This window comes from Mesocricetus auratus, unplaced genomic scaffold (assembly GCF_017639785.1).
Source record: "Mesocricetus auratus isolate SY011 unplaced genomic scaffold, BCM_Maur_2.0 Super-Scaffold_15014, whole genome shotgun sequence".
In the NCBI taxonomy this organism is placed as follows: domain Eukaryota; kingdom Metazoa; phylum Chordata; class Mammalia; order Rodentia; family Cricetidae; genus Mesocricetus; species Mesocricetus auratus.
In genome coordinates, this window is record NW_024429186.1 from 15,972,359 (window position 1) to 15,998,314 (window position 25,956).

The 25,956-nt window shown below is 41.9% G+C and overlaps 1 protein-coding gene across 15 annotated transcripts in view; it reads right to left on the minus strand.

Moving 5' to 3' along the window:
• Unc79 (unc-79 homolog, NALCN channel complex subunit) overlaps positions 1-25,956 on the minus strand; it is a 234,441-nt gene that overhangs the window by 70,649 nt on the left and 137,836 nt on the right. For 10 of the 15 annotated variants that reach the window (XR_005876171.1, XM_040742598.1, XM_013112205.3 and 7 more), the window contains 5 exons: positions 20,299-20,585; positions 17,897-18,079; positions 17,228-17,390; positions 14,651-14,800; positions 12,812-14,032 (listed from right to left, as the gene is read on the minus strand). Coding sequence is in view for 14 of the 15 variants with exons in the window: in XM_040742598.1 (XP_040598532.1) it covers positions 12,812-14,032; positions 14,651-14,800; positions 17,228-17,390; positions 17,897-18,079; positions 20,299-20,585 (2,004 nt within the window). In the remaining variant the exon portion in view is untranslated. The remainder of the gene's footprint in view (positions 1-12,811; positions 14,033-14,650; positions 14,801-17,227; positions 17,391-17,896; positions 18,080-20,298; positions 20,586-25,956) is intronic. The other 5 variants (XM_040742599.1, XM_040742596.1, XM_040742592.1 and 2 more) reach the window with 3 other exon arrangements.

Genomic DNA, 25,956 nt, shown 5'->3' on the forward strand with positions numbered 1-25,956 from the left:
AGCCACTTGATACGGGTGCTCCACATGAACAATATGCACTCTTACCGTTGAGCCACTGCTCCAGGACCTCCCTCCAATAACTTCATGGTAACAAAATAGTATCACTGCCGTAATGTTTCCCAAACCCTCTTAATGATGAGTAATTATTTGAAATTACCTTAGTCATCAAGATAAAAATGCTAGGTATTGTTTTTCTATAATGCAAAACTAGAAAGATTATAAAATTATCTTTCTTGCCCTTATTTACCTGCTTCTCTGTATGTTATAGTCATGGATTATAGCCCATCAATAACATGAAATGGGGAAAATAAAATTAATCTTCAAGAATCCACTTAAAGATCATTGTGATTTTTGGGGTTTTAGGTGTGTGTACTTAAATCTTTGATGTACTTTTAACCTTAAAGAAACTACCGGATAACAGTTATTAATGACCTAGTTTGCACAAATTCTTTAGACTAGGCAATCTTTTCTTAGTTCCCAATCTTTTCTGAAGCCTCTTATCTATATACAGTTAAAGCAAATATTTGAGAAGAGCTGCCCACTTGTTTCCAACACATCTGCACTCCGTTTTCTAGAGTCGTACACAGAAAATTCAGTGTCTTCCCTTCTGGTCCTATGTACTAGTGCTCTCTTAGTCACTTAGGATATAATCAGAAAACAAGCAAAACAAAAATATTGCACCACAGAACTTTGATTTGATTTGATTTGATGTGGGGAGACATGTGTAAATGGGAATAAATTATTACACGTTGCATTAACACTAGAGAAAAGAAAGAGAACGAGGATGTGTGGCTAAGCTCAGGGTAGTCCTCACTGGTGAGAGGAAGTGAGAGAGTCCATCAAGTAGGTATTGGACCACTCAAGCCTTGAGAAAAGCAGGTGTAAGGCCCTGGGCTAAGAGCATGTAGGGGGAGTCAAGAAAAGGCAAGAGGCCAATGTGGCCATGTGGCGAGAGCAGTGCAAATGGAGTGAGAAGACACAAGGACGGGGATGCTAGAGAACTCTCTAGGCATGAGGAATTCAGATTTTTACCGTAAGGGACGTGGGAAGGCCCTGGAAGGATTAAAGTCAGAAAAATAAGAGATAATACTATTCTATTCTGAAGAATCACTCTGCCTGTTGTATAGAGAGGGCTCAAGATAATGACAGACAGCAGTCAGAGACCAGTTAGGAAACAACAGCAGGTAAACCAGATAGGAAGTATTGGCTCCTTGGACCAACTGTGACTATAGAAATGGTGGGCATAAGAAAGAGGTGGTGCGACTTCCGCTCACACTCACGGAAGAGGGCAGAGGGGAGCACCAGGTCCCCATTTTAGACCTGAAATCCTCCTGCTCAGCCTCTCTCGGATCCCCTGGCTTGGGGACTGCAACAAGGTTGACTCGGCCCCGGAGGGACGACCAAGTGACCAGTAGCCTGAGCTGGTCCACTTCCACACACACTCAGGGCAGAGGGCAGAGGCCAGAGAGTATTGGATTTGCTTGCACCCACTGAAAGGGAACCCTCATTGCCTACCCACCAGGAGAGGAAGAGATTCTTTCTACACCCACTGTAAGAAGTAATGGGGAAGAGGCAATATAAGAACACACTCAGCAACAGAAAAACAAATATGACACCACCAGAGTCTAGAGATTCTACACCAGTAAGACCTGAACACCCCAATGCGGATGAAGCAGAAGGGAATGGCCTTAAAAACACCTTCATGAAAATGATAGAGGCTCTCAAAGAGGATGTGAGAAAATCCCTTAAAGAAATGGAAGAAAAAACAAACCAAAAAATGCAAGAAATAGAAGAAAAAACAAACCAAAAAATCCAACAATTGCAAGAAAGGGAGGAAAACATGAAGCAAAAATTACAAGGAACAATTCAAACAGTGCAAGGGTTGAAAGCTGACATGAAGACAATAAAAAAATTGCAGTCTAAAGGAATGCTGAAAATAGAAAAACTGGGGAAACAGTCAGGTACTACAGATGCAAGCATAACCAACAGAATACAAGAGATGGAAGAGAGATTCTCAAGTGTTGAAGATACATACACTAGAGGAAATGGATTCATCAATCAAAGAAAATCTTAAGTCCAACAAATCCCTAACACAAAATATCCAGGAAATATGGGACACCATGAAAAGACCAAACCTAAGAATAATAGGTATAGAAGAAGGTGAAGAAACCCAACTCAAAGGGATAGAAAACATATTCAAAGAATCATAGGAGAAAACTTTTCCAACCTAAAGAAAGACATGCCAATGAAGGTAGAAGAGGCTTACAAAACACCAAATAGAGTGGACCACAAAAATAGTTCCCTCACCACATAATAATCAAGACCCCAAGCATAGAGAATAAAGAAAGAATACTTAGAGCAGTTAAGGAAAAAGGTCAAATAACATATAAAGACAAACCTATAAGAATTACACCTGAATTCTCCATGGAAACTCTGAAAGCCAGAAGGTCCTGGATAGATATTCTTTCAACACTAAGAGACCACGGATGCCAGCCCAGACTACTATACCCAGCAAAGCTTTCAATTACTATAGATGGAGAAAACAAGATATTCCATGACAAAACCAAATTTAAACAATACATATCCACTAACCCATCCCTACAGAAAGTTATGGAAGGAAAACTCCAGTCCAAGGAAGTTAACTACAACCAAAAAACACAGGCAATAGATAATCCCACTTTACCAACACCCAAAAGAGTAAAGGGGTGGAAATCCACATACAATTCCACCAAGAACAACCATTCCAAAATAAACAAGAACGAGCAATCAAAGGTCATTAATATCCCTCAATATTAATGGTCTTAACTCACCCATAAAAAGGCACAGGCTAACAGAATGGATTTGAAGACAGAACCCATCCTTCTGATGCATACAAGAAACACACCTCAGCTTCAAAGACAGATGTTACCTCAGAGTTAAGGGTTGGGAAAAGATTTTCCAATCAAATGGTCCCAAGAAACAATCAGGGGTAGCAATCCTAATATCTAACAAACTAGACTTTAAACTGAAATCAATCAAAAGAGATGGAGGAGGTCATTTCATATTCATAAGAGGAAAAATCCACCAAGATGAAGTCTCGATTCTGAACATCTATGCCCCAAATACAAAGGCATCCACATTCATAAAAGAAACATTACTAAAACTCAAACCACACATAAAACCAAACACACTTATAGTGGGAGACTTTAACACCCAACTGTCACCACTAGACAGGACAGCCAGACAGAAACTTAACAAAGAAACAAAGGAACTAACAGAAGTTATGACCCAATTGGATTTGACAGACATCTATAGAACATTCCATCCAAACACAAAAGAATATACATTCTTCTCAGTGCCACGTGGAAACTTCTCAAAAATTGACCACATACTTGGCAACATAGCAAACCTCAACAGTTACAAAAAATTGAAATAACTCCATGTATCTTATCAGATCACCATGCTTTAAAGTTACAGTTCAACAACAACACAAATTGCAAAAACCCTACAAACTCATGGAAATTGAAAGAGGAAATAAGAAAAGAAATTAAAGACTTCCTAGAATTCAATGAGAATGAAGACACAACATATCCAAACTAATGGGACACTCTGAAAGCAGTGCTAAGAGGAAAGTTCATAGCACTAAGTACCCACATGAAGAAACTGGGGAATAGTTACACTAGAGAATTAACAGCACAACTGAAAGCTCTAGAACACAAAGAAGCAAACTCACCCAGGAGGAATAGATGCCAGGAAATAATCAAAATGAGGGCTGAAATCAATAAAGCAGAAACTAGGAAAACAATACAAAGAATCAATGTAACAGAGTTGGTTCTTTGAGAATATCAACAAGATAGACAAACCTTTATCCAAACTCACCAAAAGGCAGAATGTGAACATGCAAATTAACAAAATCAGAAATGAAAAGGGGGACATAACAATGGACACTGAGGAAATCCACAGAATCATCAGGTCATACTTTGAAAACCTGTACTCCACAAAATTCAAAAAATTTAAAGGAAATGGACAACTTCCTGGATAGATATCACCTGCCAAAATTAAATCAAGAACAGATAAGCAATTTAAATAGACCTGTAACACCTAAGGAAATAGAAGCAGTCATCAAAAGTCTCCCAACCAAAAAAAGCCCAGGGCCAAATGGCTTCAGTGCAGAGTTTTACCAGAAATTCAAAGAACAGCTTATACCAATTCTCTTCAAAGTATTCCATGAAATAGAAGCAGAAGGGTCTTCACCAAACTCTTTTTAGGAGGCTTCAAGAACATTGATACCCAAGCCACACAAAGACACAACTAAGAAAGAGAACTTCAGACCAATTTCCTTCACGAATATTGATGCAAAAATACTCAATAAAATAATGGCAACTCGGATCCAAGAACACACCAGAAAACTTATCCACCATGATTAAGTAGGCTTCATTCCAGGGATGCAGGGATGGTTCAACATACGAAAATCTATCAATGTAATCCACCATGTAAACAAGCTGAGAAACAAAAATCACATGATCATCTCACTAGATGCTGAAAAAGCCTTTGACAAAATCCAACACCCATTCATGATAAAGGTCTTGGAGAGATATGGGATAACAGGAACATACCTAACCAAAATAAAAGCTATATACGGCAAACCAACAGCCAACATCAAACTGAATGGAGAGAAACTCAAGGCAATTCCTCTAAAATCAGGAAGAACACAAGGCTGTCCCCTCTCCCCATACCTCTTCAATATTGTACTCGAAGTTCTAGCTAGAGCAATAAGACAACAAAAGGAGATCAAGGGGATACAAATTGGAAAGGAAGAGGTAAAACTTTCACTATTTGCAGATGATATTATAGTTTACATAAGTGACCCAAAGAACTCAACCAGGGAACTCTTACAGCTGATTAACACCTTCAGCAAAGTGGCAGGATACAAGATCAATTCAAGAAAATCAGTAGCCCTACTATATACAGATGATAAGACGGCTGAGAAAAAAACCAGAGAAGCATCACCCTTTACAATTGTCACACACAACATAAAATACCTTGGGGTAATGCTAACAAAACAAGTGAAAGACCTGTATCTCAAGAACTTTGAGTCTTTAAAGAAAGAAATTAAAGAAGACACCAGAAATGGAAAGATCTCCCATGCTCTTGAATAGGTAGGATCAATGTGGTAAAAATGGCAATCCTGCCAAAGACAATTTACAGACTCAAAGCAATCCCCATCAAAATTCCAGCATAATTTTTCATAGACCTTGAAAGAACAATTCTCAACTTTATATGGAAAAACAAAAAACTCAGGATAGCCAAGACAACCCTGCTCAACAAAGCAACATTTGGAGGCATCACCATTCCTGACTCTATTATAGAGCTATAGTCCTGAAAACAGCTTGGTATTGGCACAAAAATAGACAGGTAGACCAGTGGAATCGAATTGAACACCCTTAGCTATGAACAGCTGCTTTTCGAAAAAGAAACTAAAATTATACAATGGAAAAAGAGATAGAATCTTCAACAAATGGTGTTGGCATAACTGGATATCGGCATGCAGAAAACTGCAGATAGATCCATGTCTATCGCCATGCACAAAACTTAAGTCCAAATGGGTCAAAGACCTCAACATAAATCCAGCCACACTGAACCTGTTAGAAGAGAAAGTGGGAGGTAGCCTTGAACGAATTGGTACAGGAGACCGGTTCCTGAACATAACACCAGTAGCACAAACACTGAGATCGACAATTAATAAATAGGACCTCCTGAAACTAAGTAGTTTCTGTAAGGCAAAGGAAACAGCAAGAAAAAAAGGCAACCCACAGACTGGGAAAAGATATTCACTAATCCCACATCTGACAAAGGGCTGATCTCCAAAATTTACAAAGAACTCAAGAAGCTATTCTCCAAAACACCAAAGAACCCAATTAAAAAGTGGGGGACTGAGCCAGGCATTGGTGGCACACACCTTTAATCCCAGCACTGGGGAGGCAGAGGCAGGTGGATCTATGTGAGTTTGAGACCACCCTGGTCTACAGAGTGAGTTCCAAGACAGTCTCCAAAACAATACAGAGAAACCGTGCCTCGAAAAAAAATAGTGGGGGACTGAACTAAATAGAGAATTCTCAATAGAGGAGTCTAAAATGGCTGAGAGACACTTAAGAAAGTGCTCAATATCCTTAGCCATTAGGGAAATGTGAATAAAAACAACCCTGAGATATCATCCTACTTGTGTCAGAATGCTTAAAATGAAAAACACCAATGACAGCTGGAGAGGATGTGGAGAAAGGGGAACACTCATCCATTGCTGGTGGGAATGCAAACTCGTGCAGACACTTTGGAAATAAGCATGGAGATTCCTCAGGAAAATGGGAATCAGTCTACCACAAGACCCAGCAATTCCACTCTTAGGCATATACCCAAAAGATACACATTCATACAACAAAGATATCTGTTCTACTATGTTCATAGCAGGATTATTTGTAATAGCTAGATCCTGAAAACAACTTAGATGGCCCACAAATGAAGAGTGGATAGAGAAAATGTGGTACATTTACACAATGTAGTACTACTCAGCGGAAAAAAAAAATGGAATCTTGAAATTTGCAGGCAAATGGATGGCACTAGAAGAAACCATCTTGAGTGAGGTAACCCAGTCACAAAAAGACAAACATGGTATGTACTCATTCATATATGGATTTTAGACATGGATCAGGGGAGTGTCAGCCTACAATCCCAGGGCCAGTGAGTCTGGGAAACAGGGAGGTTCCCAAGAAATATGCATTATTGTACCCTAGAGAAGTGGAATGAGGCAAGATCTCCTGAGAATATTGGGAACATTGGGGGAGGGGAGAGGGAACCAGGAAAAAGAGAGGGGGATAAGAGGAGGGTAGAAGAAGACATGGGGGAGCAGGAAGGTTGAGTAGGGGTAAGAATAGAGGAAACCAGGATGATAGATACCATAATAGTTGGAGTCATTGTAACTTTGAGGAGAGAGCTGACACTAGTGAGATTTCCAGAGATCTACAAGGATAACACCAAGTGGAAAACTAAGTAATATCGGAGAGACTACATTAATAGCCCCTACCTCATAAGGTTGATGACTACCTTATGTGACATCCTAGAACCTTCATCCAGTGACTGATGGAAACAGAGACAGATACTCACAGCTAAACACTGAACTGATCCCCTGGAACCCAGTGACAGAGATGGAGGAGTGATGAGCAAAGGGGTCAAGACCGTGCTGGTGAAACCCACCAAGACAGCTGACTGGACAAGGGGGAGCTCTTGAACCCCAGACTGATGGCTGAGAGGCCAACAGGGGACTGATCCAGACTCCATGAATCTAGTTTTAGTGAGGAGGCCTCAGAAATCTCTGGGGCCTTGGGTAGTAGATTAGTGGTCACCATGACATATAAATGAACTTGGGAGCCCATTCCACATGGAGGGATGCTCTCTCAGCCTGGACGCACGGGGGAGGGCCTAGGTCCTGCCCTGGATGAAATGATAGACTCTGGAGATCCCCCCAAGGAGAGCCTCACCCTCTCTGGGGAATGATGTGGGGACTGGGCTGGGGGTGAGAGGGGGCTGGTGGAGGGACAAGGCAGGGCTGGGATTGACATTTGAAGCATGCATGTTTCTAATTTAAATAAAAACATAAAAAAGAAAGAAAGAAAAAATGAGGTGGTGCATGTTATCTCTTAAAGGAGATTAAAGTTGCCAGATGGAACTGATGGTGCTCAGCTAAGGTTTAATTTATGATGAACAGCAAGAGATCATTTTATAGTGGGATTACATCCTGTATAATGTGAGGGATAAGACTCCGTGTTCCCACTGCTCTCTGAGGAAACTCCTTACACCGAGGGACTCTGACATTCCTCCACTAATGAGGAGTGTATATTTCCCCCTTGGTTTTGGTTCAATCATGTGATTTTCTTTTCCTAACAAAGTGCTTGCAGGCATCTTATGACTGTCCTGGTAAGACATGATAGTCAGGTTGATACAACCTAGTGTCACCTGGGATGAGAGAACCTTGAATGAAGCATTGCCTTGGTCAGACTGTCCTGTAGGCATGTCTGTGGATCATTTTCTTGAATGCTAACTGATATACAAGGACCAAGCCCACCATGGTGGTAGATCCCTAAGCAGGTGGGTTTAGGCTGTATGAGAAACTTAGCTGAATATGAGCCAGAGGGAGAACAAGCCAACAAGCAGCTTTCCTTTTCGGTTTCTGCTTCAGTTCCTGTCCCAACTTCCATCAATAATGGATTGCAACTTGGAAGTAGAAACCAAATAAACCCTTTCCTTCACCAGGTTGATTTTGGTCATAATGTCTTAACACAACAACATGAAGCAAACATTGACTTAAGCTTTGATAAGCGATTGTGCGATTCATCTTGCTGTCTGTGGCCGCATAACAATAAGGATATCCCTACACTTTGTGGGGCACAGAGAAGGTTGGAAAGCATGAGAAACAGAGCTTGGCCACCCATCCAAGCTTGGTCTAGCTTAGTTCCTCTCTAGATGAACAATATCCTCAGAGTAAATAAAAGCTTATTGCTGTATACTGGTGAGTGTTGGGACTTGGCATTAGTCCAGCAATGGGTAACTGACAGTTGTCCCGGTAGATGAGATCACCAAGAAAGTGGGTGTCTCCAGAGGTGGAGGAAAGACCAAGGATGGTACTGCCTTGGGGAAATGAGGAATAACCAACAGGAGAGACTGAGATGTAATGATCAATGAATAGAAAAGGAAAGCCAGGTGTATGCCGTATCCTAGGAGCCTCTTTAAGTAGAATTCATCAGTTATGTCAAATATTGTAGCTGTGGCAAGCTTCAACCGCTGACCATTGGATTTAGCAATGGAAGGCCTTGGTGATCTTGAAAAATACTGTTTTGTTGTTGTAGAGAAAAATGAAAAAAATTATAGGAGAAAACTGGAGAGAGTGGTAATTTTTGGGTACCTGTGGTGGTCTGAATGATGTCTCACTGGCTTGTATATTTGATCACCTGGTCCCCAGTTGATGGCTCTGTTTGGGAGGTTGTGGAACCTTTAGGAGGTGGAGCCTTAATGGAGGCAGTGTGTCCTTAAGGTTTTAAGGGTTTATAGCCTGGCTCCACATCCTGTCCCTTTTCCCTCTGGTTCCTGTGCATAGATACAATATGATTGGCCAGATTCCTGTTGCTGTCATCATGCCATGAATTCTCCAACACAAAGGACTCTAAACCTTTGGAACCATAAGGCAAAATAAACTCTTTCTTCCTTTAGTTGCTTTTGCTCATAGCATTTTTATCACAGCAACTGGAAAGCAAACCAAAATCTTCCCTTGCAAGTCTTTTTATTTTTAAGTAAAGAACAAAATAAGATTATGTCTGCATTCTCAGGTTAGTCCTTTAAAAGACTGGAGAGCAAAGGGTGGAGAATGTTGCCTGTAAATAAGAGAATCGGGATCTTGACAGGAAACCAAGTATTTAAATGTAAATGCCAGAAGAGGAGGCAGGTGTAGTTGAGGGAAGCATATGAATGAAGCATGGAAATTCCTTATGATCATGCCAGGTAGGAGGAGTTCTTGATCTCTGAGGAGAAGAGTAGATATGAAATAGTCAAGCAGGAGAATGAAGTGTGGATTTGGAAAATACTGTATGACTGGTGAGTAACTTCCAGTTAAGGTTTGTCACCACAAGTTTAAAATGATATAGTCTACATTATACATTTTTATTTAGACATATTCATCTGTTAGGGGCAAGAGCTCATATCAGGAGAGTTTAATTTCATGCATTCATCCAAGCATGTTTGGAAAAGGAAATGCTGAAGAAGATAGAGGCAGGGATGCATTATGCTGGTGGACTTGAATTTAAGGAAGTGTGAGATACTGGAAGACAGTAAGATCAATAAGTCCTTGCCAGGAGAAACAGAAGAACCATAATCAAAGAAAAGTAGGTATAACTGAAATCTCAGGAAGGCTGTAGCTGTTGGTAAAAATAAGTCTGTGACATGATTACAAAAATGAGCAGCTGAACTAAGGCAGAGGATGAAAAATCAGGGAGGAGGCCAGTTCAAGGAATGGAGAGTCCTGGGCATCAGAAGGCATCAGCACTTATTATTCCAACAGTAGGAGTTAAGACAGGAGCATGCGTGTTGATGGGTCAAAGGGTCAGGGAATGGTAACGAGCAATGAGACCGTGCCTGATAGTCTGATGACAGCAGAATCAGAGCTGTGGGTCTTAGAGATAAGGAAATAATGGTCTGAGAGGGGCCATGGTGAGCGCCAATAGCCCCGAACCCCAGCCCAGTGGCACACGTTAGTTACATGGGCTCTCTGGAAAACTGAATCCTCAGGAAGAGCCGGGCTTCCATTAAGTTAGGAAGGTGAATGAAATGAGAGCTAGACGGAGAAAGACAGACAAAGGGTTTTGCTATGAGGGACCCATGAATTTCTGAGGGTGTGGGGGAAGGTAGCATGGGAATTTTTTTCAGAACTGGGGTGACCAAGGACTTATGGAAATCTAGCGAGGCAGATGAAGGGCAGCCCAGGCCATGGGTCTTCTCACACTGACTGAGGCCAATAGGGAGGTGAGCCCTATCCTCTGGGCAATTAGCAAGCCAGGCTGTCAGTGGAAGAGGGGGTGTCTGGGCCTCTTTCGCTCCCGCTGGTGTAAGCAGGAAAGCCTGACTCAGACACTGACTGTGTGGGCCCCTCCTCCTTCCAATGCTCCCAGTAGGGAAAGATGTGTATATTTGTGGGGATGGAGTGCTAAAGAGCTAATGGACAGGGTAACATGCATTATAAAAAAGTTAAACAATCAGTCTGGAGAGATGGCTCAGAGGTTAAGAATACTGGCTGCTCTTCCAGAGGTCCTGAGTTCAATTCCCAGCAACCACATGGTGGCTCACAACCATCTGTAACAAGATCTGGTGCCCTCTTCTGGTGTGCAGGCAGAACACTGTATACTTAATAATAAATAAATAAAATTTTAAAAAATTAAGCAATCGTCTTCACATACTTTTCTCTTGTTCTGGGATCAAATGTATGACTACAAAAATAAAATTTTTCCACTGGTATCTTGGGGAACAATTAAATATAAGGAAAAATGAAGAAGATAAAACGTATGCATATACTAGCATGTCCCATGGGTTACATACAGCCTATTTATCATAAATGTTTATCATGCACAACTCAGTTTCTGACACTCCCACCATACACCTACACAATTTCTGGGACAATTCTGTCCTTTACTCAAATGTAGTAATTTTCCCGGCCCCAAACACGTTAAAGATGTCCAAGTTTCCCTCAAAACCTTAGCTGGTTAGACTTTCCTGATATGACAAGGCCCCGCCCATGCCTTGCTAGCACATGACCCTTCCCAAGCATGCTAATGCTCACTCTGCAATGTTCCAATGCCTTTGAAGCAAACAGCTGTATCCGATGACCAAGAAGAGCTAGAAGCCCCTACAAATGTCAGTGCAAATAAAGAGGTCTGGGTATTTCTCTAAGTAGCTTCTCCAGGGTGGAACAGTGGGAGAAGCTGGACTAGGATGAGGACGACCATCCAGCATGGCCTTTGCCAGGTTGTGTCACTTGGGGAAGGCGCATGACCTCAGCCTCAGAATCCGCAGGCTGGACTCGAGGCCACCTCCGAAGTCTCTGCCAGTTGTCAATGGCCTCTGGTTTCTAAGAAGACTGATATAACTGTAGCTTTTCTCACATATTTTAATCACCATCATCATTCAGACGGGAAGGAGGAAGCTCCCCCATCGGTGTTAACGTGACAGGATACTAATTTGGGATGAGTGAGGTGACCAACAGAAGGCTACTTTTTATACAACATCTCCTTAGAAATGCTGCCCCAAAAAGAACACAGGGAAAGACAGTTCAGGATGGAAACACATGGGTGGTGTCTGTGGACCAAAGTCTAGACTGTAACTGGAAACTTGGGTTTCCAGATGTTTGGTCAGTATGCTCACAGTGTGCTGTAGCCCCTAAGTGATTATCCAATCAGCTCATTAACTCTGCATTTGGACTAGGTAGTTCACTAACACAAGCACAGTGCTGTGACTGGTTTGGGTTGCCAACTTTACATTACATACCTAGGAAGAGGAATTACCAATTACACACCACTTGAGGAATTACCTCCATCAGATTGGCCTGTGGGCATGTCTACAAGGGCATGTTCTTAACTACTAATTGATGGAGGAAGACTCAGTGGGCTCTGGGCAGTGCCAACCTGAGGAAGGTAGGCTGGGCTATATCAGAGAGGTAGCTGAGCCTGGAAACAAGCCAGTAACTCGTCAAACCCCTCCCAGTCTCTGCTTCAGCTTCCTTCCACCTCTAGATTCCTACCTTGAATTATTGCCCCGACTTCCCTCAATGATGGGTTGTAACCTGGAAGTGTCAGGTGAAGTAAGCCCTTCCCACCCGCCCCCAGTTGTTTTTGATTGGTGTTTTATCACAGAAATAAAAAGCAAATTGTAACAAGAGAGGTGAAAAAAATGAAAGCAAAAAAAAAATAATGCAAAATTAATGATCTCTGTTGCTTTAGGAAGGTCAAAGTTGTTTTTGAAATATCAAGGTATCAATTAGCCACTGCCTCTCATTACCCAGAACAGTCAAGGTTGATGGTAAAAATTAGAAACAACAAACACGAAACATCAATGGAGCCAGTGCGGCCGCATCAGAATCCAACCCACTGTGGTAACCAGGACGGATTCCGAGCGGTTATGAAGCAGTTATAATGTCAGCCCTGACATTATAAAGATTGCCAATTTGGTGCATATTTTGTGTCAAAACCCTACCAAGTAAGATGAACAAAGCTGAAGGTCTGAAGAAGAGAGACAGGCTTACCTGGGTCCTTCTGGTCACCCAGTTTGTCTAGAATGTTGAAGGAGATGTCGAGGTACTCTCTCTGGATAGCACTGACAGCAATCTTCCTTTGTTTCCTCTGCCTGGGGACGATCTGAATCTTAAACTCTGATTCCTCGGCCCCGTCCTCCTCCACCTTCCTTTCGGGGTTCTGTTCTGTATCGGACTCAGCACTGGCATCGGGCTTCTCTCCTTCTGTTGGATTCTCGGCATCTTCTGGAAGTTTGAGGAGCACCGTTTTGGCCCCCGATGTTGGTGTCTGTCCCGCCTTTTCCTCAGCTGGGCTGAGGTCAGGGCTATAGTCCACTGACATCTCAGGGACAGCTGACGACTTCTGGAGATGGTCTCGTTTTTGTTTAAGTGTCAGTGGGCTGCCTGAGGCAAACTCTCTGGGCTCCTCTGACTTGGACAGCTCTTCAGAGTCAGTGAGGTCATCTAGAGCTGTGATGGTGGAGTCGTCATTGCTCGCTGACTGATGATTTCCTGAGTCCTTAGAAGAAAAGTCTTTGGAACAGTCCTCCACACTCACCTGCACAAGAGGAGTCGTGCTCAGGCTGAGGACAGAGGGCTGGCTGGGGATGGAGGAGGAGGAGGCAGCATTTTTACCCAAAGGACCATCATTCCCTTGGTTCATCATCTCATCTTCTTCATCGCTTTCTACTATTCTGAGAGGCGGGAGAGGTTCGAATACAAGAGAGTCACTGTCAGATGCTGAGAGTATGGAGTGTTTCTCTGGTCCAGACGTTGAGTCTGAGGACAAATCTATGAGATCTAAATCCTCTTTAGGAGCAGGCTTTCCTGGGGAGTCAACTCTCACTTCGAATGTCTCCATGCAGTTCAGCCTAACTTCTGGTATCACGGGTCTTCGAGTTTCTTGAAAACCTTCAGTCGCTGGATTCTTGGGGATTTCAGCATTGTCCGGCCTCGTGGCAGAATTCTGTCTAGAGCGTCCATGGTGGTCATTTTGCCGTTGTGAGATATGAGCAGCTTGGGCGGGAGGCTTATCTATGTCACACCGATCTATGCAGGACTTCCTACGATGCTCATCTAATGTAAACAAGAGGGAGTCTGCATTCCCTATATCAAGAGATTTTTGTTTTAAAGAGCGTAGCTTTTTTTTCTGAATGTTCTCTTCTCTCACACAGTGTAGAACGCTGTCTTGTAACGCACCCGTTTCTCTATATTCGGCCAGTTCTATTTCACCTGATCAAAACAGAAACAGCTAGTACTATTGCCCTCTGAGAGTTTACCATTTTCCCTCATACTTGGGCACACAATTGGCACAAATAGTAATTATAATCCCAGCTCTACCAGAAGGGAAAACTGACTTTCTGGCCATGTTTTTATAAGATTTATTCTGATTTAAAGAACTGGGAAACTTGGGTACGAAAGAAACCCAAGTAGTTGTTTAAGATTGGATTTCCAAAAGTCAAGCTTGGAGGTAGCTCCTCAGCTCTGATAGTCATTAGACATAAGAGAGGGATTTTGGTTGGTTGGCTGGTTGGTTTTGTTTATTTTGTTTTATTTTTGGCTGAGGCAGGTCTAGGAACATGTATTCAAATTGTGTGGAAGAGAAGCAAACATTTTGCAACAAATCAAATCAAGCAATGGCCCTTGAAGACAATCATGACATTAATGACATATCTGTCAACTCGCGTATATATATATAAATGTGTGTATATATATACTGTTTGTGCATACATATATATAAAATCAACAATATCAAAATAAGTGGTAACATAATAAAATTAAGATTTCACCCCAAACAAACGGTAGAGTACAACATTTCTGCATAAAATTACTAAGAGGAAAAATTCATACTTCTCTGAACATTCATTTCAACCGGCTGGTATTTCACCATTTTGCTGCCGCCTATCCTTTTCAATCTTGCAAAAAAAGTTTGAGACTCTTTATTGCAGGGTCCAGTAGGTGTATCATGAATATCAGATTCATCAAAAACACTATCTTCTTCTAATTGGGGAGAGAAAGTCAAAATTACACTTAGGAGGTTACTCTCTCTTAGGCTGTGTCTACACAAGCATTCAGTGAAAGCATTCTAGAATGGTCAAGGTGGTTTCTGCACCAGCAAAGTTTAGCTGTGGGTCTATACTCCATCCAGCCCATCCAGATCTGGACTGAGCAACCTGCCACAAAGCTGTCCATCATCTTCTGAATGAGAGTGGGCAGCACTGTGAGAAGTATCTCAGTGGTCCACAATAGCCTTAGTTGGGGAACGTGCCCATTACACTTAAAACCAAATGACACACAGATGCCAGCATTCTGTCCAGGAGTCTGGGCATTGTTTGAACTTGCCTGTTATTTTCAGGCTAATTTGACAAGGATGACATTAACATGAGTGGGGCTTGATCTTTCTAAAATACATATGCCTTCTTGGGATCTGGGAACTGGCATAGACACAGCCTAAGAGTCCATGCACCTTATAGTTTGCGAATGCAAAATACTGTACTCTACATTTGGTAATGAAACACACAACACACAGAGAAAGCTTAGAGAAGCCACTTGTCGTCTCAGAAGCTCCACGGATGAGTATGGACTGAAAGAGTAAATAAAGGAAAAATAGAACGGAAAGTCACATCTCCCCTATTGTGGTAAGACTCTTCCCTGAGGCATTTACTGTGCATCTGTGATGGATTTTATGAACCCTAGAAAGAAAAAACAACAACTTTTGGCTCTCATGATCCTGGGCTCCACAGACAAGTTGGTTGTTTAATGTGAACTAAGCTTGCTTATAGGTCCTGTCTTCTATCCCTACGTGGCTGTTCTGAACTCAAAACAATCCAAGTAACATAAGTGAAGAAACAACCTTCCTGCTACAAAACCTCAATTTTACTTCCCAACGTTTCCTCTCAAAAGGATAAGGTACACAATGTCATTGAGAGAAAGGCTGGTGACGTGCGTGTCACGGCACAGAAATTGAGACTGCCTGATCCCTGAGGTGAGCATCGCTGGAACTGTAATGTTTGGGCTTTATGGATATCTACATGGGACAGGACGGGACCCACGCATGACGATGGTGAGTCTAGATTTCTTGAGTCTAGGAAAATGCCAGTCCTAACATTTAGAGACCAATCTTGTCCTAATGCACAAGAGTCACTAACAGTGAATTGAACCTGAAGCAGTAAACATTAGTTGATGTCACCACAGCAATCTTTTTAATCAAATAAAAAAAGCATTAACAATCAAAGTGGATACAAAGCTCCATGTGAACGTACACAAAGATGAAACATTCCATCAAATCCCCAGGCTTCTGAGGAAATGCATAAAATGACCTACTTTGTTTCTTTTTTAGAAAAAAATCCCTTTGGAAACTAGTTTTCTAAGCAAATGGCAATTGTGACTTGCATTTCACAGTTTTGGAATAACTCCCCAAATGGACTGTGTTACATGATAGAGACGAGAGGACAATGAGTTATCCCTTCTAACCAGGAAATCATCTGGGGCTGGGCCTGTCTGGACACCTAGCACACTGAAAACGACATAGCTTACATGCGTCTACGGAATTTTCCAGAAACCCAAGCTGACAAACACCGCTCTTCAAGAAGGACATGAAAGGTACCAGAAGCTCTGCTGTGGTCCTCACAGCAACAAACAATGGATCACTGGCCTCCAGCCAAGTGCCTTCCTGCACTGCTCCCACAGTTCAGACTGCTCTAATGCTACAGGGTCAACAGGCTTTCTCCCAAGAGTCGATTCAGTGATGTCACCGTTTATAATTCTAGCCACACTGTGAGATTCATCAAAGATACAAACCTTAGTTCTTCATCTTTCACCTGTAATTTCACTCAATTTAGCATTTCATTCTACTGTTGCCTTTGAGGAAATGCTATCAATGAAAAAGACATCAACACTGAAAATAATTTAAATTTATACACAAAAGGGTTTTCATTTCCATTGCCTTCAATCACTTCATCCTGAATAATGAGGCTCGGAAAAGGCACTTCAGAAAATTGAGACTGAATTCAAAATCTGTGAGCATGAAGTTCAAGGGCAAACTAGAGACACCCAAATGATGATTCCATTGACTGCCAACCCAGAGAGGTCATAGCCCAAAGGCAAGTTGTTTCCAGCATGTTAATAGGAGGCTATCATAGCTCGTTAATCAGATGGCAGAAAATAGCATACCTAATATTATCATTATTCTGAAGTTCAGAAGTATGCCAGCTGTCTCTCCTACACACTCAGTTCAAGAGTGAAAGCAACAACATTCCTGAGATATTTGAAAAATTAACCAAATAGGAAGGGATGGTTTGGGCTTGGTAAGGATATGTGTGTGGGGGGGGAGTTCCTCTACTTCCTTAGACAATGGAAAGACTGCTGTCTGGAAGTGTATCCTGTATCCCAGCTAAGTTCAGGACAGAACTCTGCCTTGAGAAGTACCTTTTTCTTTCTCGCTGTATCTGCTTATGTTGCTGTTGTCACTGTACAAAGGTCCTGCCGTGGCATGGGGCTTGCAGCTATGGTACTGCGCATTGAGTGTATTGACTGTTATGTGAATCAGGTGCAGCAGGATCTTGCTGACATCACAGTCTCGGTATGGATACTGTCCAATGGGGAGAAAATACAAGTGGTTATTCCAAACAATGTTTTCCCAATGATCTTACGGGATAGTTTTCTTATATTTCTCATGCACTAGAAAAATGCACACAAAAGTAACAACAACATAGGTTCTGACATAAACTTGTTTTATAGGGTCCCTATCTCTCCTTGGGCCAAACCACTGACAACAACGTGGGCTAGATCCTTAAAGAACACTGGCAATTGCTATTTGACAAATACAATTTTAAATACCATCTTTGTTTTCTGAAAAATAAGCAGATAAAAATGAGATCCTGAGCATAGAAATTAATGATCATTTTTGAAAGCCTACATTGGCATTCCAGCCTGTTTCTTTTTCATTCTAATAACTCTTTGCCTCTCAGCACGGCCTGCGTTTCTTGTGAAGGTCAGACTCTTATCGAGTGGACTCCTCATCCATTAGGGACCCTCCTAGCACTGTACTCTCTAAGACCAACCTCCCATCCCAGCAGAGGCGGCACAGCCACTCACCTTGTAAAGGATGACGAGCAAGGCCTTCAACCACATCTGCCTGATGTGAGGCTTTAAGGACCAGAGGGAGCAGCGAGGTGGCTGTTGGAAATAATGCCGTAGTTGAGGACAAGAGCAGTATTTGAGCACCTGGACCACGAGGGGGAGAAGGTGTTTGCCCAAGTTAATGTTATAGTCCATAACCTGAAATAGAAGAATATTAGTAACTGAAAGAAAACTATCAATATGCAGAAGGAAAAGGAAAAGCTTGAGCCACCACAGCACACACAGAGGTACCCCACAAAATATCAATATGAATTGACAGTATACATGGAGGGGAAATGCTCAACCTCACAACAAATTTAAATACGAACAAATGGATAGATTTTAATCTAATTGTCTATTTCATTGTGTGTTAAAAATAAAATTGTATCTAATTAAAATATCTTTCAGAACAATTAACTAGGAGTAGGCTAGTCTGGGTGAAAATAAAACCTTGCATTAATCATACAGAGAAATGAGATTGCTTGGAACCATAAAGAAAAATGAGATTGTTTGAACACATCTGACAGGACAAGAAAGGTGCATAGTCTTCCAGAACAAAGACTTAGCAAAATGCATTCACAACTAAGAAAAAGTATATACCCTTTATCACGGCAACTAAATATGGAGAAAGCAATCAGACAACTGTTCCAAAATGTATGGATAAAGACATTCAGTATGGTGTTGCCCCCACCTGAAAATTATTCCCACATTCAACCATCAATTAAATATTATTTGTGCCAGGTATGGTGGTTCATGCCTGCAATCCCAGCACTCAGAAGGCTGAGACTAAAGGAGTGTGAAGCCAGCCTGGTCTACATAGTAATACTGGGCTATGGTGTGGGATCCTGTATCAACAAACAAAAAAAAAGTAAAATAAATAAACCACTACTTGTACAAAAGCATACTTTGTAGCCACTATATGGGAGATGACATATTTTTATATCTATGCTACAAACTTCATAATTATTAATTTGGTTTATAAGCTATATAATATGTATAACATATACATATAATATTGTATATACTTTACTCATTAATTTTTATTTTTTGAGACAGGTCTCATGTAGCCCAGGCTAGCCAGCAGCTCATTATCTCCCTAACTTTGCCTCCTAAATTCAGGGATTACAGACATTATGCCATCTTACCTATCTTACATATAACATTTTATTTTTTGGTTTTTCAAAATAGGACTTCTCTGTGTAGCTCTAGCTATCCTGGAACTTATTCCGTTGACCAGGTTGCCAGGTTGGCCTCAAACTCAGAGATCCACCTATCTCTGCTTCTTGAGTGCTGGGATTAAAGGTGTGTGCCACCACGCCTGGCTATATATTTCTATAAAAAATGTGTCAGTCCAGTGAGATGGCTCAGTCAGTAAAGGTGCTTGCTGCCAAGCCTGGTGACCTGAGTCCAATCCTTGGAACCACATGGTGGCACAAGAGAAGCAATCCAGGAAGTCGTCCTCTGGCCTTCACATGTAGACCATGACACACAAGAATAAAAAGACGAATGCAAAGTCAAAGTAAGCTTTAAAAAATATGTGTAGTTACAAATGTGCATGTGTGCCTGTGTATGTTCACACACATGTGGGCATGTACATGTGTGACACAAATTCAGGAGGAGTATTTTATAGACTTTTTAATTTCAAAACTTATGATCTCTGAGATAAATGCACAACATGTATTCAGAGAAGGAAAGAGGGGGAAGTGGTGTTGTCGAAAATCACACATATTCAGCTATCTGCCTCAGAAGAGTAACTGCCTCAGAAGAGTAGCTGCCTCAGAAGAGTAACTGCCTTGGCAGGAGTTTCCTCAGAAGAGTAGCTGCCTCAGAAGAGTATATGCCTCAGCAGGAGTTGCCTCAGAAGAGTAGCTGCCTCAGAAGAGTAGCTGCCTCAGAAGAGTAGCTGCCTCAGCAGGAGTTGCCTCAGAAGAGTAGCTGCTTCAGAAGAGTAGTTGCCTGCATGTCACTCTCACTTTCTTGTTCATATTCTATAACCAGGGTTATAGATGCACACTCCTGTCTCCACTCCCCAGTGCCAGGGTTATAGAAGCATACTACTATGTTTTGCTTTTTACTTGGGCCCTAAGACTGAGCTCAGTTTCTCATGCTTGTACCACTGGCATCTCATTGGCTGAGCTATTGTATTACCACTGCACACTTAAAGTTCTTCATATTGTGTTACATATATTTTACAAACATTTCCTTCATAATACAAAGCTACTAATTCCTACTCTATTTTTATATTCCCCTTTACAGACTCCTGTCTAATAACAAGTAATTTGAATAAATTTTTACACTCCACATCATCTAAACGGAATGCATTTCCTTGTTTCTATCAAAGCCCACGACAGGACTCCAGAAAGTGCTATTACACTTACTTGGGCAATTCCTGCAATAAATGCATTAAAGCATGTTGACAGGCGCATTTTTTGGGGTGCTATCATGAAGCAGCCTTCCTGTTGGTCATAGCCAAGTAAGACATAGAGGTGCCTCTTGACCGTGTTGAAGGCCTTTGCGCTGCTGATGTCTGACTCGGCACTGCTCTCATCCTTGGCCATGAACTTCATGAGCACTGTAATCAGCTGGTGAACCGTCTGGTGGTCAATGCCAGCATCTTCCGGAAGCAAGTCCTTGATAGTGTTGTCGTTCTCAGGAGACTGTTGTCCTGTCAGTGTAAGGACAGTCAGTGTGCTGCTGTGCCCCCCAAAGTGACTTTACATTAAGTTATCACCCAACGTTGACAAACTACCCTGCTTTCTGCTTCTACTAAGCACTTAAAAGTCTGCTCTAGATGAGAAATTAAAGGCACTATATAGCTCCTAAGCAAAGCGTCCTTCCTGGGGTGGTGGCTACTACCTCCATCCTTAACCAAGTTACTAGGGAGTGATACAGGAATGGAAATGAAACTGAAGAACTATACAGCAAGACTAACCTCAAAGTGTTGCTCAAACACCTAACAAACTTTGCACTTAGCAAATCTTAATACAGTGGCAAAGTTGTGTCCTCAGTGACAGAGACAGAGGAGGCTCTGCCCAGTTTGTACACAACCTTAGTAACCCCAGAAGTAAGAAGCTAAGTTTCACTAAGCACAAAAGGATCCACTGGGGGATTTTATTTAAATTATGGTCTCAATTCAAAAATGTTCGTGAGTCAGCTGGGGCAAAATAGTATTTTTTCCAAATGTTGAGAGATTCAGCAGTGTGTAGCCTCTGAATTATAAATGGCCAATGATAAGCCCTGCAGTATGTAATGAGAGACACAGAGGGGAAGGAGAGACAGAGAGAAACTCTCAAAAACATTTTTAAAAATAAACAAAACAAAAAGAAAAAACTAGAAACACGAGGTGAGCTGAGAGTTCACGTGGAAGAAAAAGCACCCTAGTCCTTGGCTTCCTCTCAAGCTATTGGCTATACCTGAGCCTTCCAGCCTGCCCAGCCCCTCTCCTAGTCTTCTAGCCTGCCCCGCCACCTCCACTCTTTGTGGTCAGGACCTTAAGGGAAGGAAGAATCTTATATACTCTCCTGTATTAATTTGTGCTTTGGGGGGTTTTCAAAGCACTCTGCAGCCTGTCCTTTTGACAAACAACTGTAGAATTGATAAATTAAAATGTGTTTGCATAGTAGGTTATTAGAGCTGGGCGCCAGCATCCTCATCTCACATGCAATGAGAAATCCAGCAAAGTGAGGACAAGCATTGGGCACAAACTTTCACAAACTAGCCGTGGTTGCATCTATTACAATTATGCAAATTATGTACATTATTATGTAACATGATGCAATAGAGATCCAAGGAGTGATTTGTGCCCACTAGTGCCTCAGTTAATTTGGCAAAATTCCTATCTTTCAGGGCCCTGAGAAGAGAATCGATATAGAAGCACTGTTTCCTTAAACTGCAGAGTTGATCTGTCTAGCAGTCACTTCTCTCTGGAACAGCGGCATGAAGTAATGACCAATTACACTTCAACATGGCCTGCATAGGCGGTAGCAACCTTGGCTAGCTACTTTCCCTGTGTCTTCGGGAGGATGTTGGTCTACCCACAGAGATCAGGAGGAGGTAATTAACAACTCAAGAGGAGGCAGAACCACTCGGTCTATGGGCTCTAAGGTAAGAGTTAGAGGACCTTCTGACACTTGTCATCATGGCCCCAAGACATTAACATTTTCTGTCTTCTGAGTCTGTCCACAAAGGCATGCATACATGCAATATGCACACATGCAACATGCCTTAGGAATTTTCCTCATTAAAATCATCTTTACAACACCTAAAAATTTGTTTCACACATGAGTAGTCCACAGCATCTTATATTGAGGCATTTATCACAAATCGGTTTATGTGGAACACCTTACTTCAGTGAAAGACCAGACAGTTCCAACATTATAGTCATTATAGTTAACCTGAATATTTAGAAGATTTGATCAAAAGCAACTCTTATGTAAATCTCTGAAAAACAAAACACACACAGAGAGAGAGAGAGAGAACTCTTTTTTTTTTTTTTTTTTTTGGCGTGTTTGAGACAGGATTTATCTGTGTAGCCCTCCCTATCCTGGAACTCACTTGCTCTGTAGAGCAGACTGGCCTCGAACTCAAGTGCTGAGATTAAAGGCCTATGCCACCACCACTCAGTGAGAGAGAACTCTTTTTAGTATTAAAAAATAGAAGAGAAAAAAACAAAACACCTGTCTACTTCTGGGGGATAGAGATTTGGCTCCTCAGTTAAGGTCACTTGCTGCTCTTGCAGAAGATAGGGGTTCTGTTCCTAGCATCCTCGCCATGCAGCTCCCAGTCCCCTGTGACTCCAGGGACTCTAGCTCCCCCTTTTGGCCTCTGAGGCACCTGCATGCATGTGGTGCACATATAGATAAGTAGGCGCTCACACACATAAGTAGAAAATGTATTTTTAAACTACTATATATTTTTTAAACTTCTATGTTTAAAAACTACTTTTGATTTCCCCCTTCTAGCTATTGTTTTACAATCAGAATACTACTACTGCTTCAGGCAAACTGGTTAAAAAAGTGTGACAAGTATGTGCATCTAGGTTCCATGTGGGCCCAACATCACTATAGCAGTAGGCAATACTGTGGCAGCAGGGCCTCAGCGTTCAATTCCTTTCAGCTCTGGGGTGCAGGCCTTGGGAGAGCACGTACCTCTCAGGCCTGCCGGGCTCCTTCGCGTCTAGCAAAGCTTGACTCCTAAATGGAAGTAGGGATGTTATAACCACTTTGATTTTAGTCCTAGGGACATCAGAACAGAGAGTCCTGGCTCAATCCCATTCTGTCTCAAGTCACAGGTGAGAGAACAACTCATGAAACTCCACTGTAACTATTCTGAAACTCTCCTTCATATTGCAAGGGCTGTGATTCTTTTTAAGTTCTCAGAAAATCTTACATTTTCTTGATGACTAAATGTCATTTCTTATGTGTCCTCATTCCAGGGATCAATGCTTGGGGACAATTTTTGCAGCTTTTAGTCTACCTTCCCTCAACATAATTAGTCATTGAATAAACCTATCCCCATGCATAAAGTAAAACGCTATTTCTTGTTCCATCAATCTGCCCCTCCAACCCTGTATATTACAGGTCTGCATTTAGTTCATCATCTTCTATTAGAATAGAGTGGGCTTCTGAGAGATATGCACTTCTTAAGGAAAAGTGGCCCAAGTCAAGCCCCTATGAAAAATGAGCTGTACAAACTAGGTGGACTATTTATTACTACTTGAATTATCTACTAAAGATGTACAATTTCCATTTTAAAACTAAATACCTACCATTAAAGGCATGTCAAGTAGGGCACCTACTAATTTTAGATTCTAGTCTATGTGGTTCCTTTACCTTCCCTAACCGTGGTGATTTGTGTTGAAAGGTTTGATTTTATTTCTGTAAATGAAAGTATAGATATCATTATAATCCTGGAGGCAGAGCTAGCCTATCCATGATTTAGTGTGGGCTGGGTTCTCCATGACTCATTCACAGAGTGGAGTAACTGCCTGAAACTCTGAAGCAGAATACAATGTCACCAGGCAGAATCTGCTTTTTTGATGCCTCCTGACCCTCCCATCCCCACATATCCAGATGCTCAGCACTCCCCCAAGCTGGGCTACTTGCAGACCTCAGAAGGACCAATGCTAGTCTAATGCTCACAGTGATCTCCACCTTGCCAGGGTAGATTCCACCCATTCCCATGCTTTGTGCTATGAATCGACTCCCCAGAAGCCATTTTTATTCCCCATGCCCCCACTCCCCTCAGTAATTCTGTTGAGTTCCAAAGATAAGAATAGAGGGGAGGTGGGAGGGAGACAAAAAGAGGAAATTTTCCTTCAGTATTTCCCAAATCTCTTTTATACAAGGCAGAACTTTACCTATTCATTGTTTATTTTCCCTGTAAAAAACATCACTTGGAGGCATGGGGGGGCAACCTCATAGCTCCCATGTTCCTCCTTCCTGCCTTTGCCTCTTCCTAGCCTGTGTCTTTATCACCATGTGTTTTCCCTCTGTACCCATTAAGGGTTTTTGTTTTGTTTTGTTATGCTTTGTTGTTTGTTTGACAACTTGACACAAGCTACAGACATTTTGGAAGAGCGACTCTCATCTGAGAAAATGCCTCCATCAGATTCCCTGTGGACAAGCCTGTGGAGCATTTTCTTTATTAATGATGGATGTGGGAAGATCCAGCCCATTGTGGGTGGTGCCACCCCCGGGCAGGTGGTCCTAGGTGACGTCAAAAAGCAAACCGAGAAAGCCATAGGGAACAAGCCAGGAAGCAGCACTCCTCCATGGTCTCTGCTTCAGTTCCTGCCTCCAGGGTCCTGCCTTGAGTTCTTGCTCTGACTTCCCTCCATGATGAACTATAAACTGAAGTAAACTCCTGGGCTGTCTCCAGTCATGGTGTTCTACCGCAGCAACAGAAAACAGATTAGGACAGCATCTGTCTACCGATGAAAACCTGAATGCAAGGCCCCCTGAGGCTTCAGCTGGTGAAATGCTGTCCTGCTGCATCTGATGGGAACCCCCCTAAGGACTACAACTCCCACTCCAGATGAGCACCGGCTGACGGCCACGTTTATTTCCCTTATGTGCCTATAAGCCAATGAGATGGTAAACATCTCTCATGTATTTTGTCCTCTGTGTTTCCTGGAGTAGCAGATGCAGAAATGTTTGCTCGGCAAAAAGCTACTTCTCAAAACTATTATTATAAACACAAGAATTCCTATAGAAACAACGGGTACCTTTGCAAGTGAGTGAAGCTGCTTGAAATTCCAAGCTAGGCCACTGAAGAGGAAGCAGAAAAGGCCCACACAAGACAGTTTCACCAGTTCTAACTAGCACAAAGCAACTTTTCTTTTATGTGTAAATGTAACAAGATCACCAAATTTCTCCACAGGCTGGAAGAATGTGTGTCCTGTGAGGACCGGGATAACTCTGAACCACCCTGGACAAGAACTTTTTTCTGGACCTGGTATTCAGGCCTGCTGAATACCAGGTCACGCAGATCAGTGTGCTGCAAGGCAGAAGTCCATAAACCCAACCATCAGGAGGCTCCTACTGTGGCGGGAAACAAGCAGCCAAGTCTCCTTCCTGTATGCAATATCAGTCATGTTCCAAACTCAAGTGACCTTAAGCCAGTCACTAAGCAGAATTATGTAATACTACAGTGGTCAGTCTGTACATAGAGTAAAAAAACAAACAAATAAAAAAACAAACTTAAATGTATCCAAACGTTCTGTAAAGCCAAAGTTAGGCATTTGTGTAAATACACATTAGGCAAAGAGACATAAAACATATATGAAATGTATTTATATCCTCTTACTATTCAATTATTCAGGGCATGAGAAACATGGTAGGATTAGGCATTTCACATTTGTGTGGTTGGCACTGTCCATTCAGCATTGAGCTGCTAGACCTTCTGAATCATGCACCTAAATAACCTTCAGTGGGCACTGCAGACATCCAAAACTAAAATGTTCACAATATTACTGAAAATACACCTGTAAATAATTGCACAAATGTCAGACCAGTGGTTACAAAGTCTGAAATCTG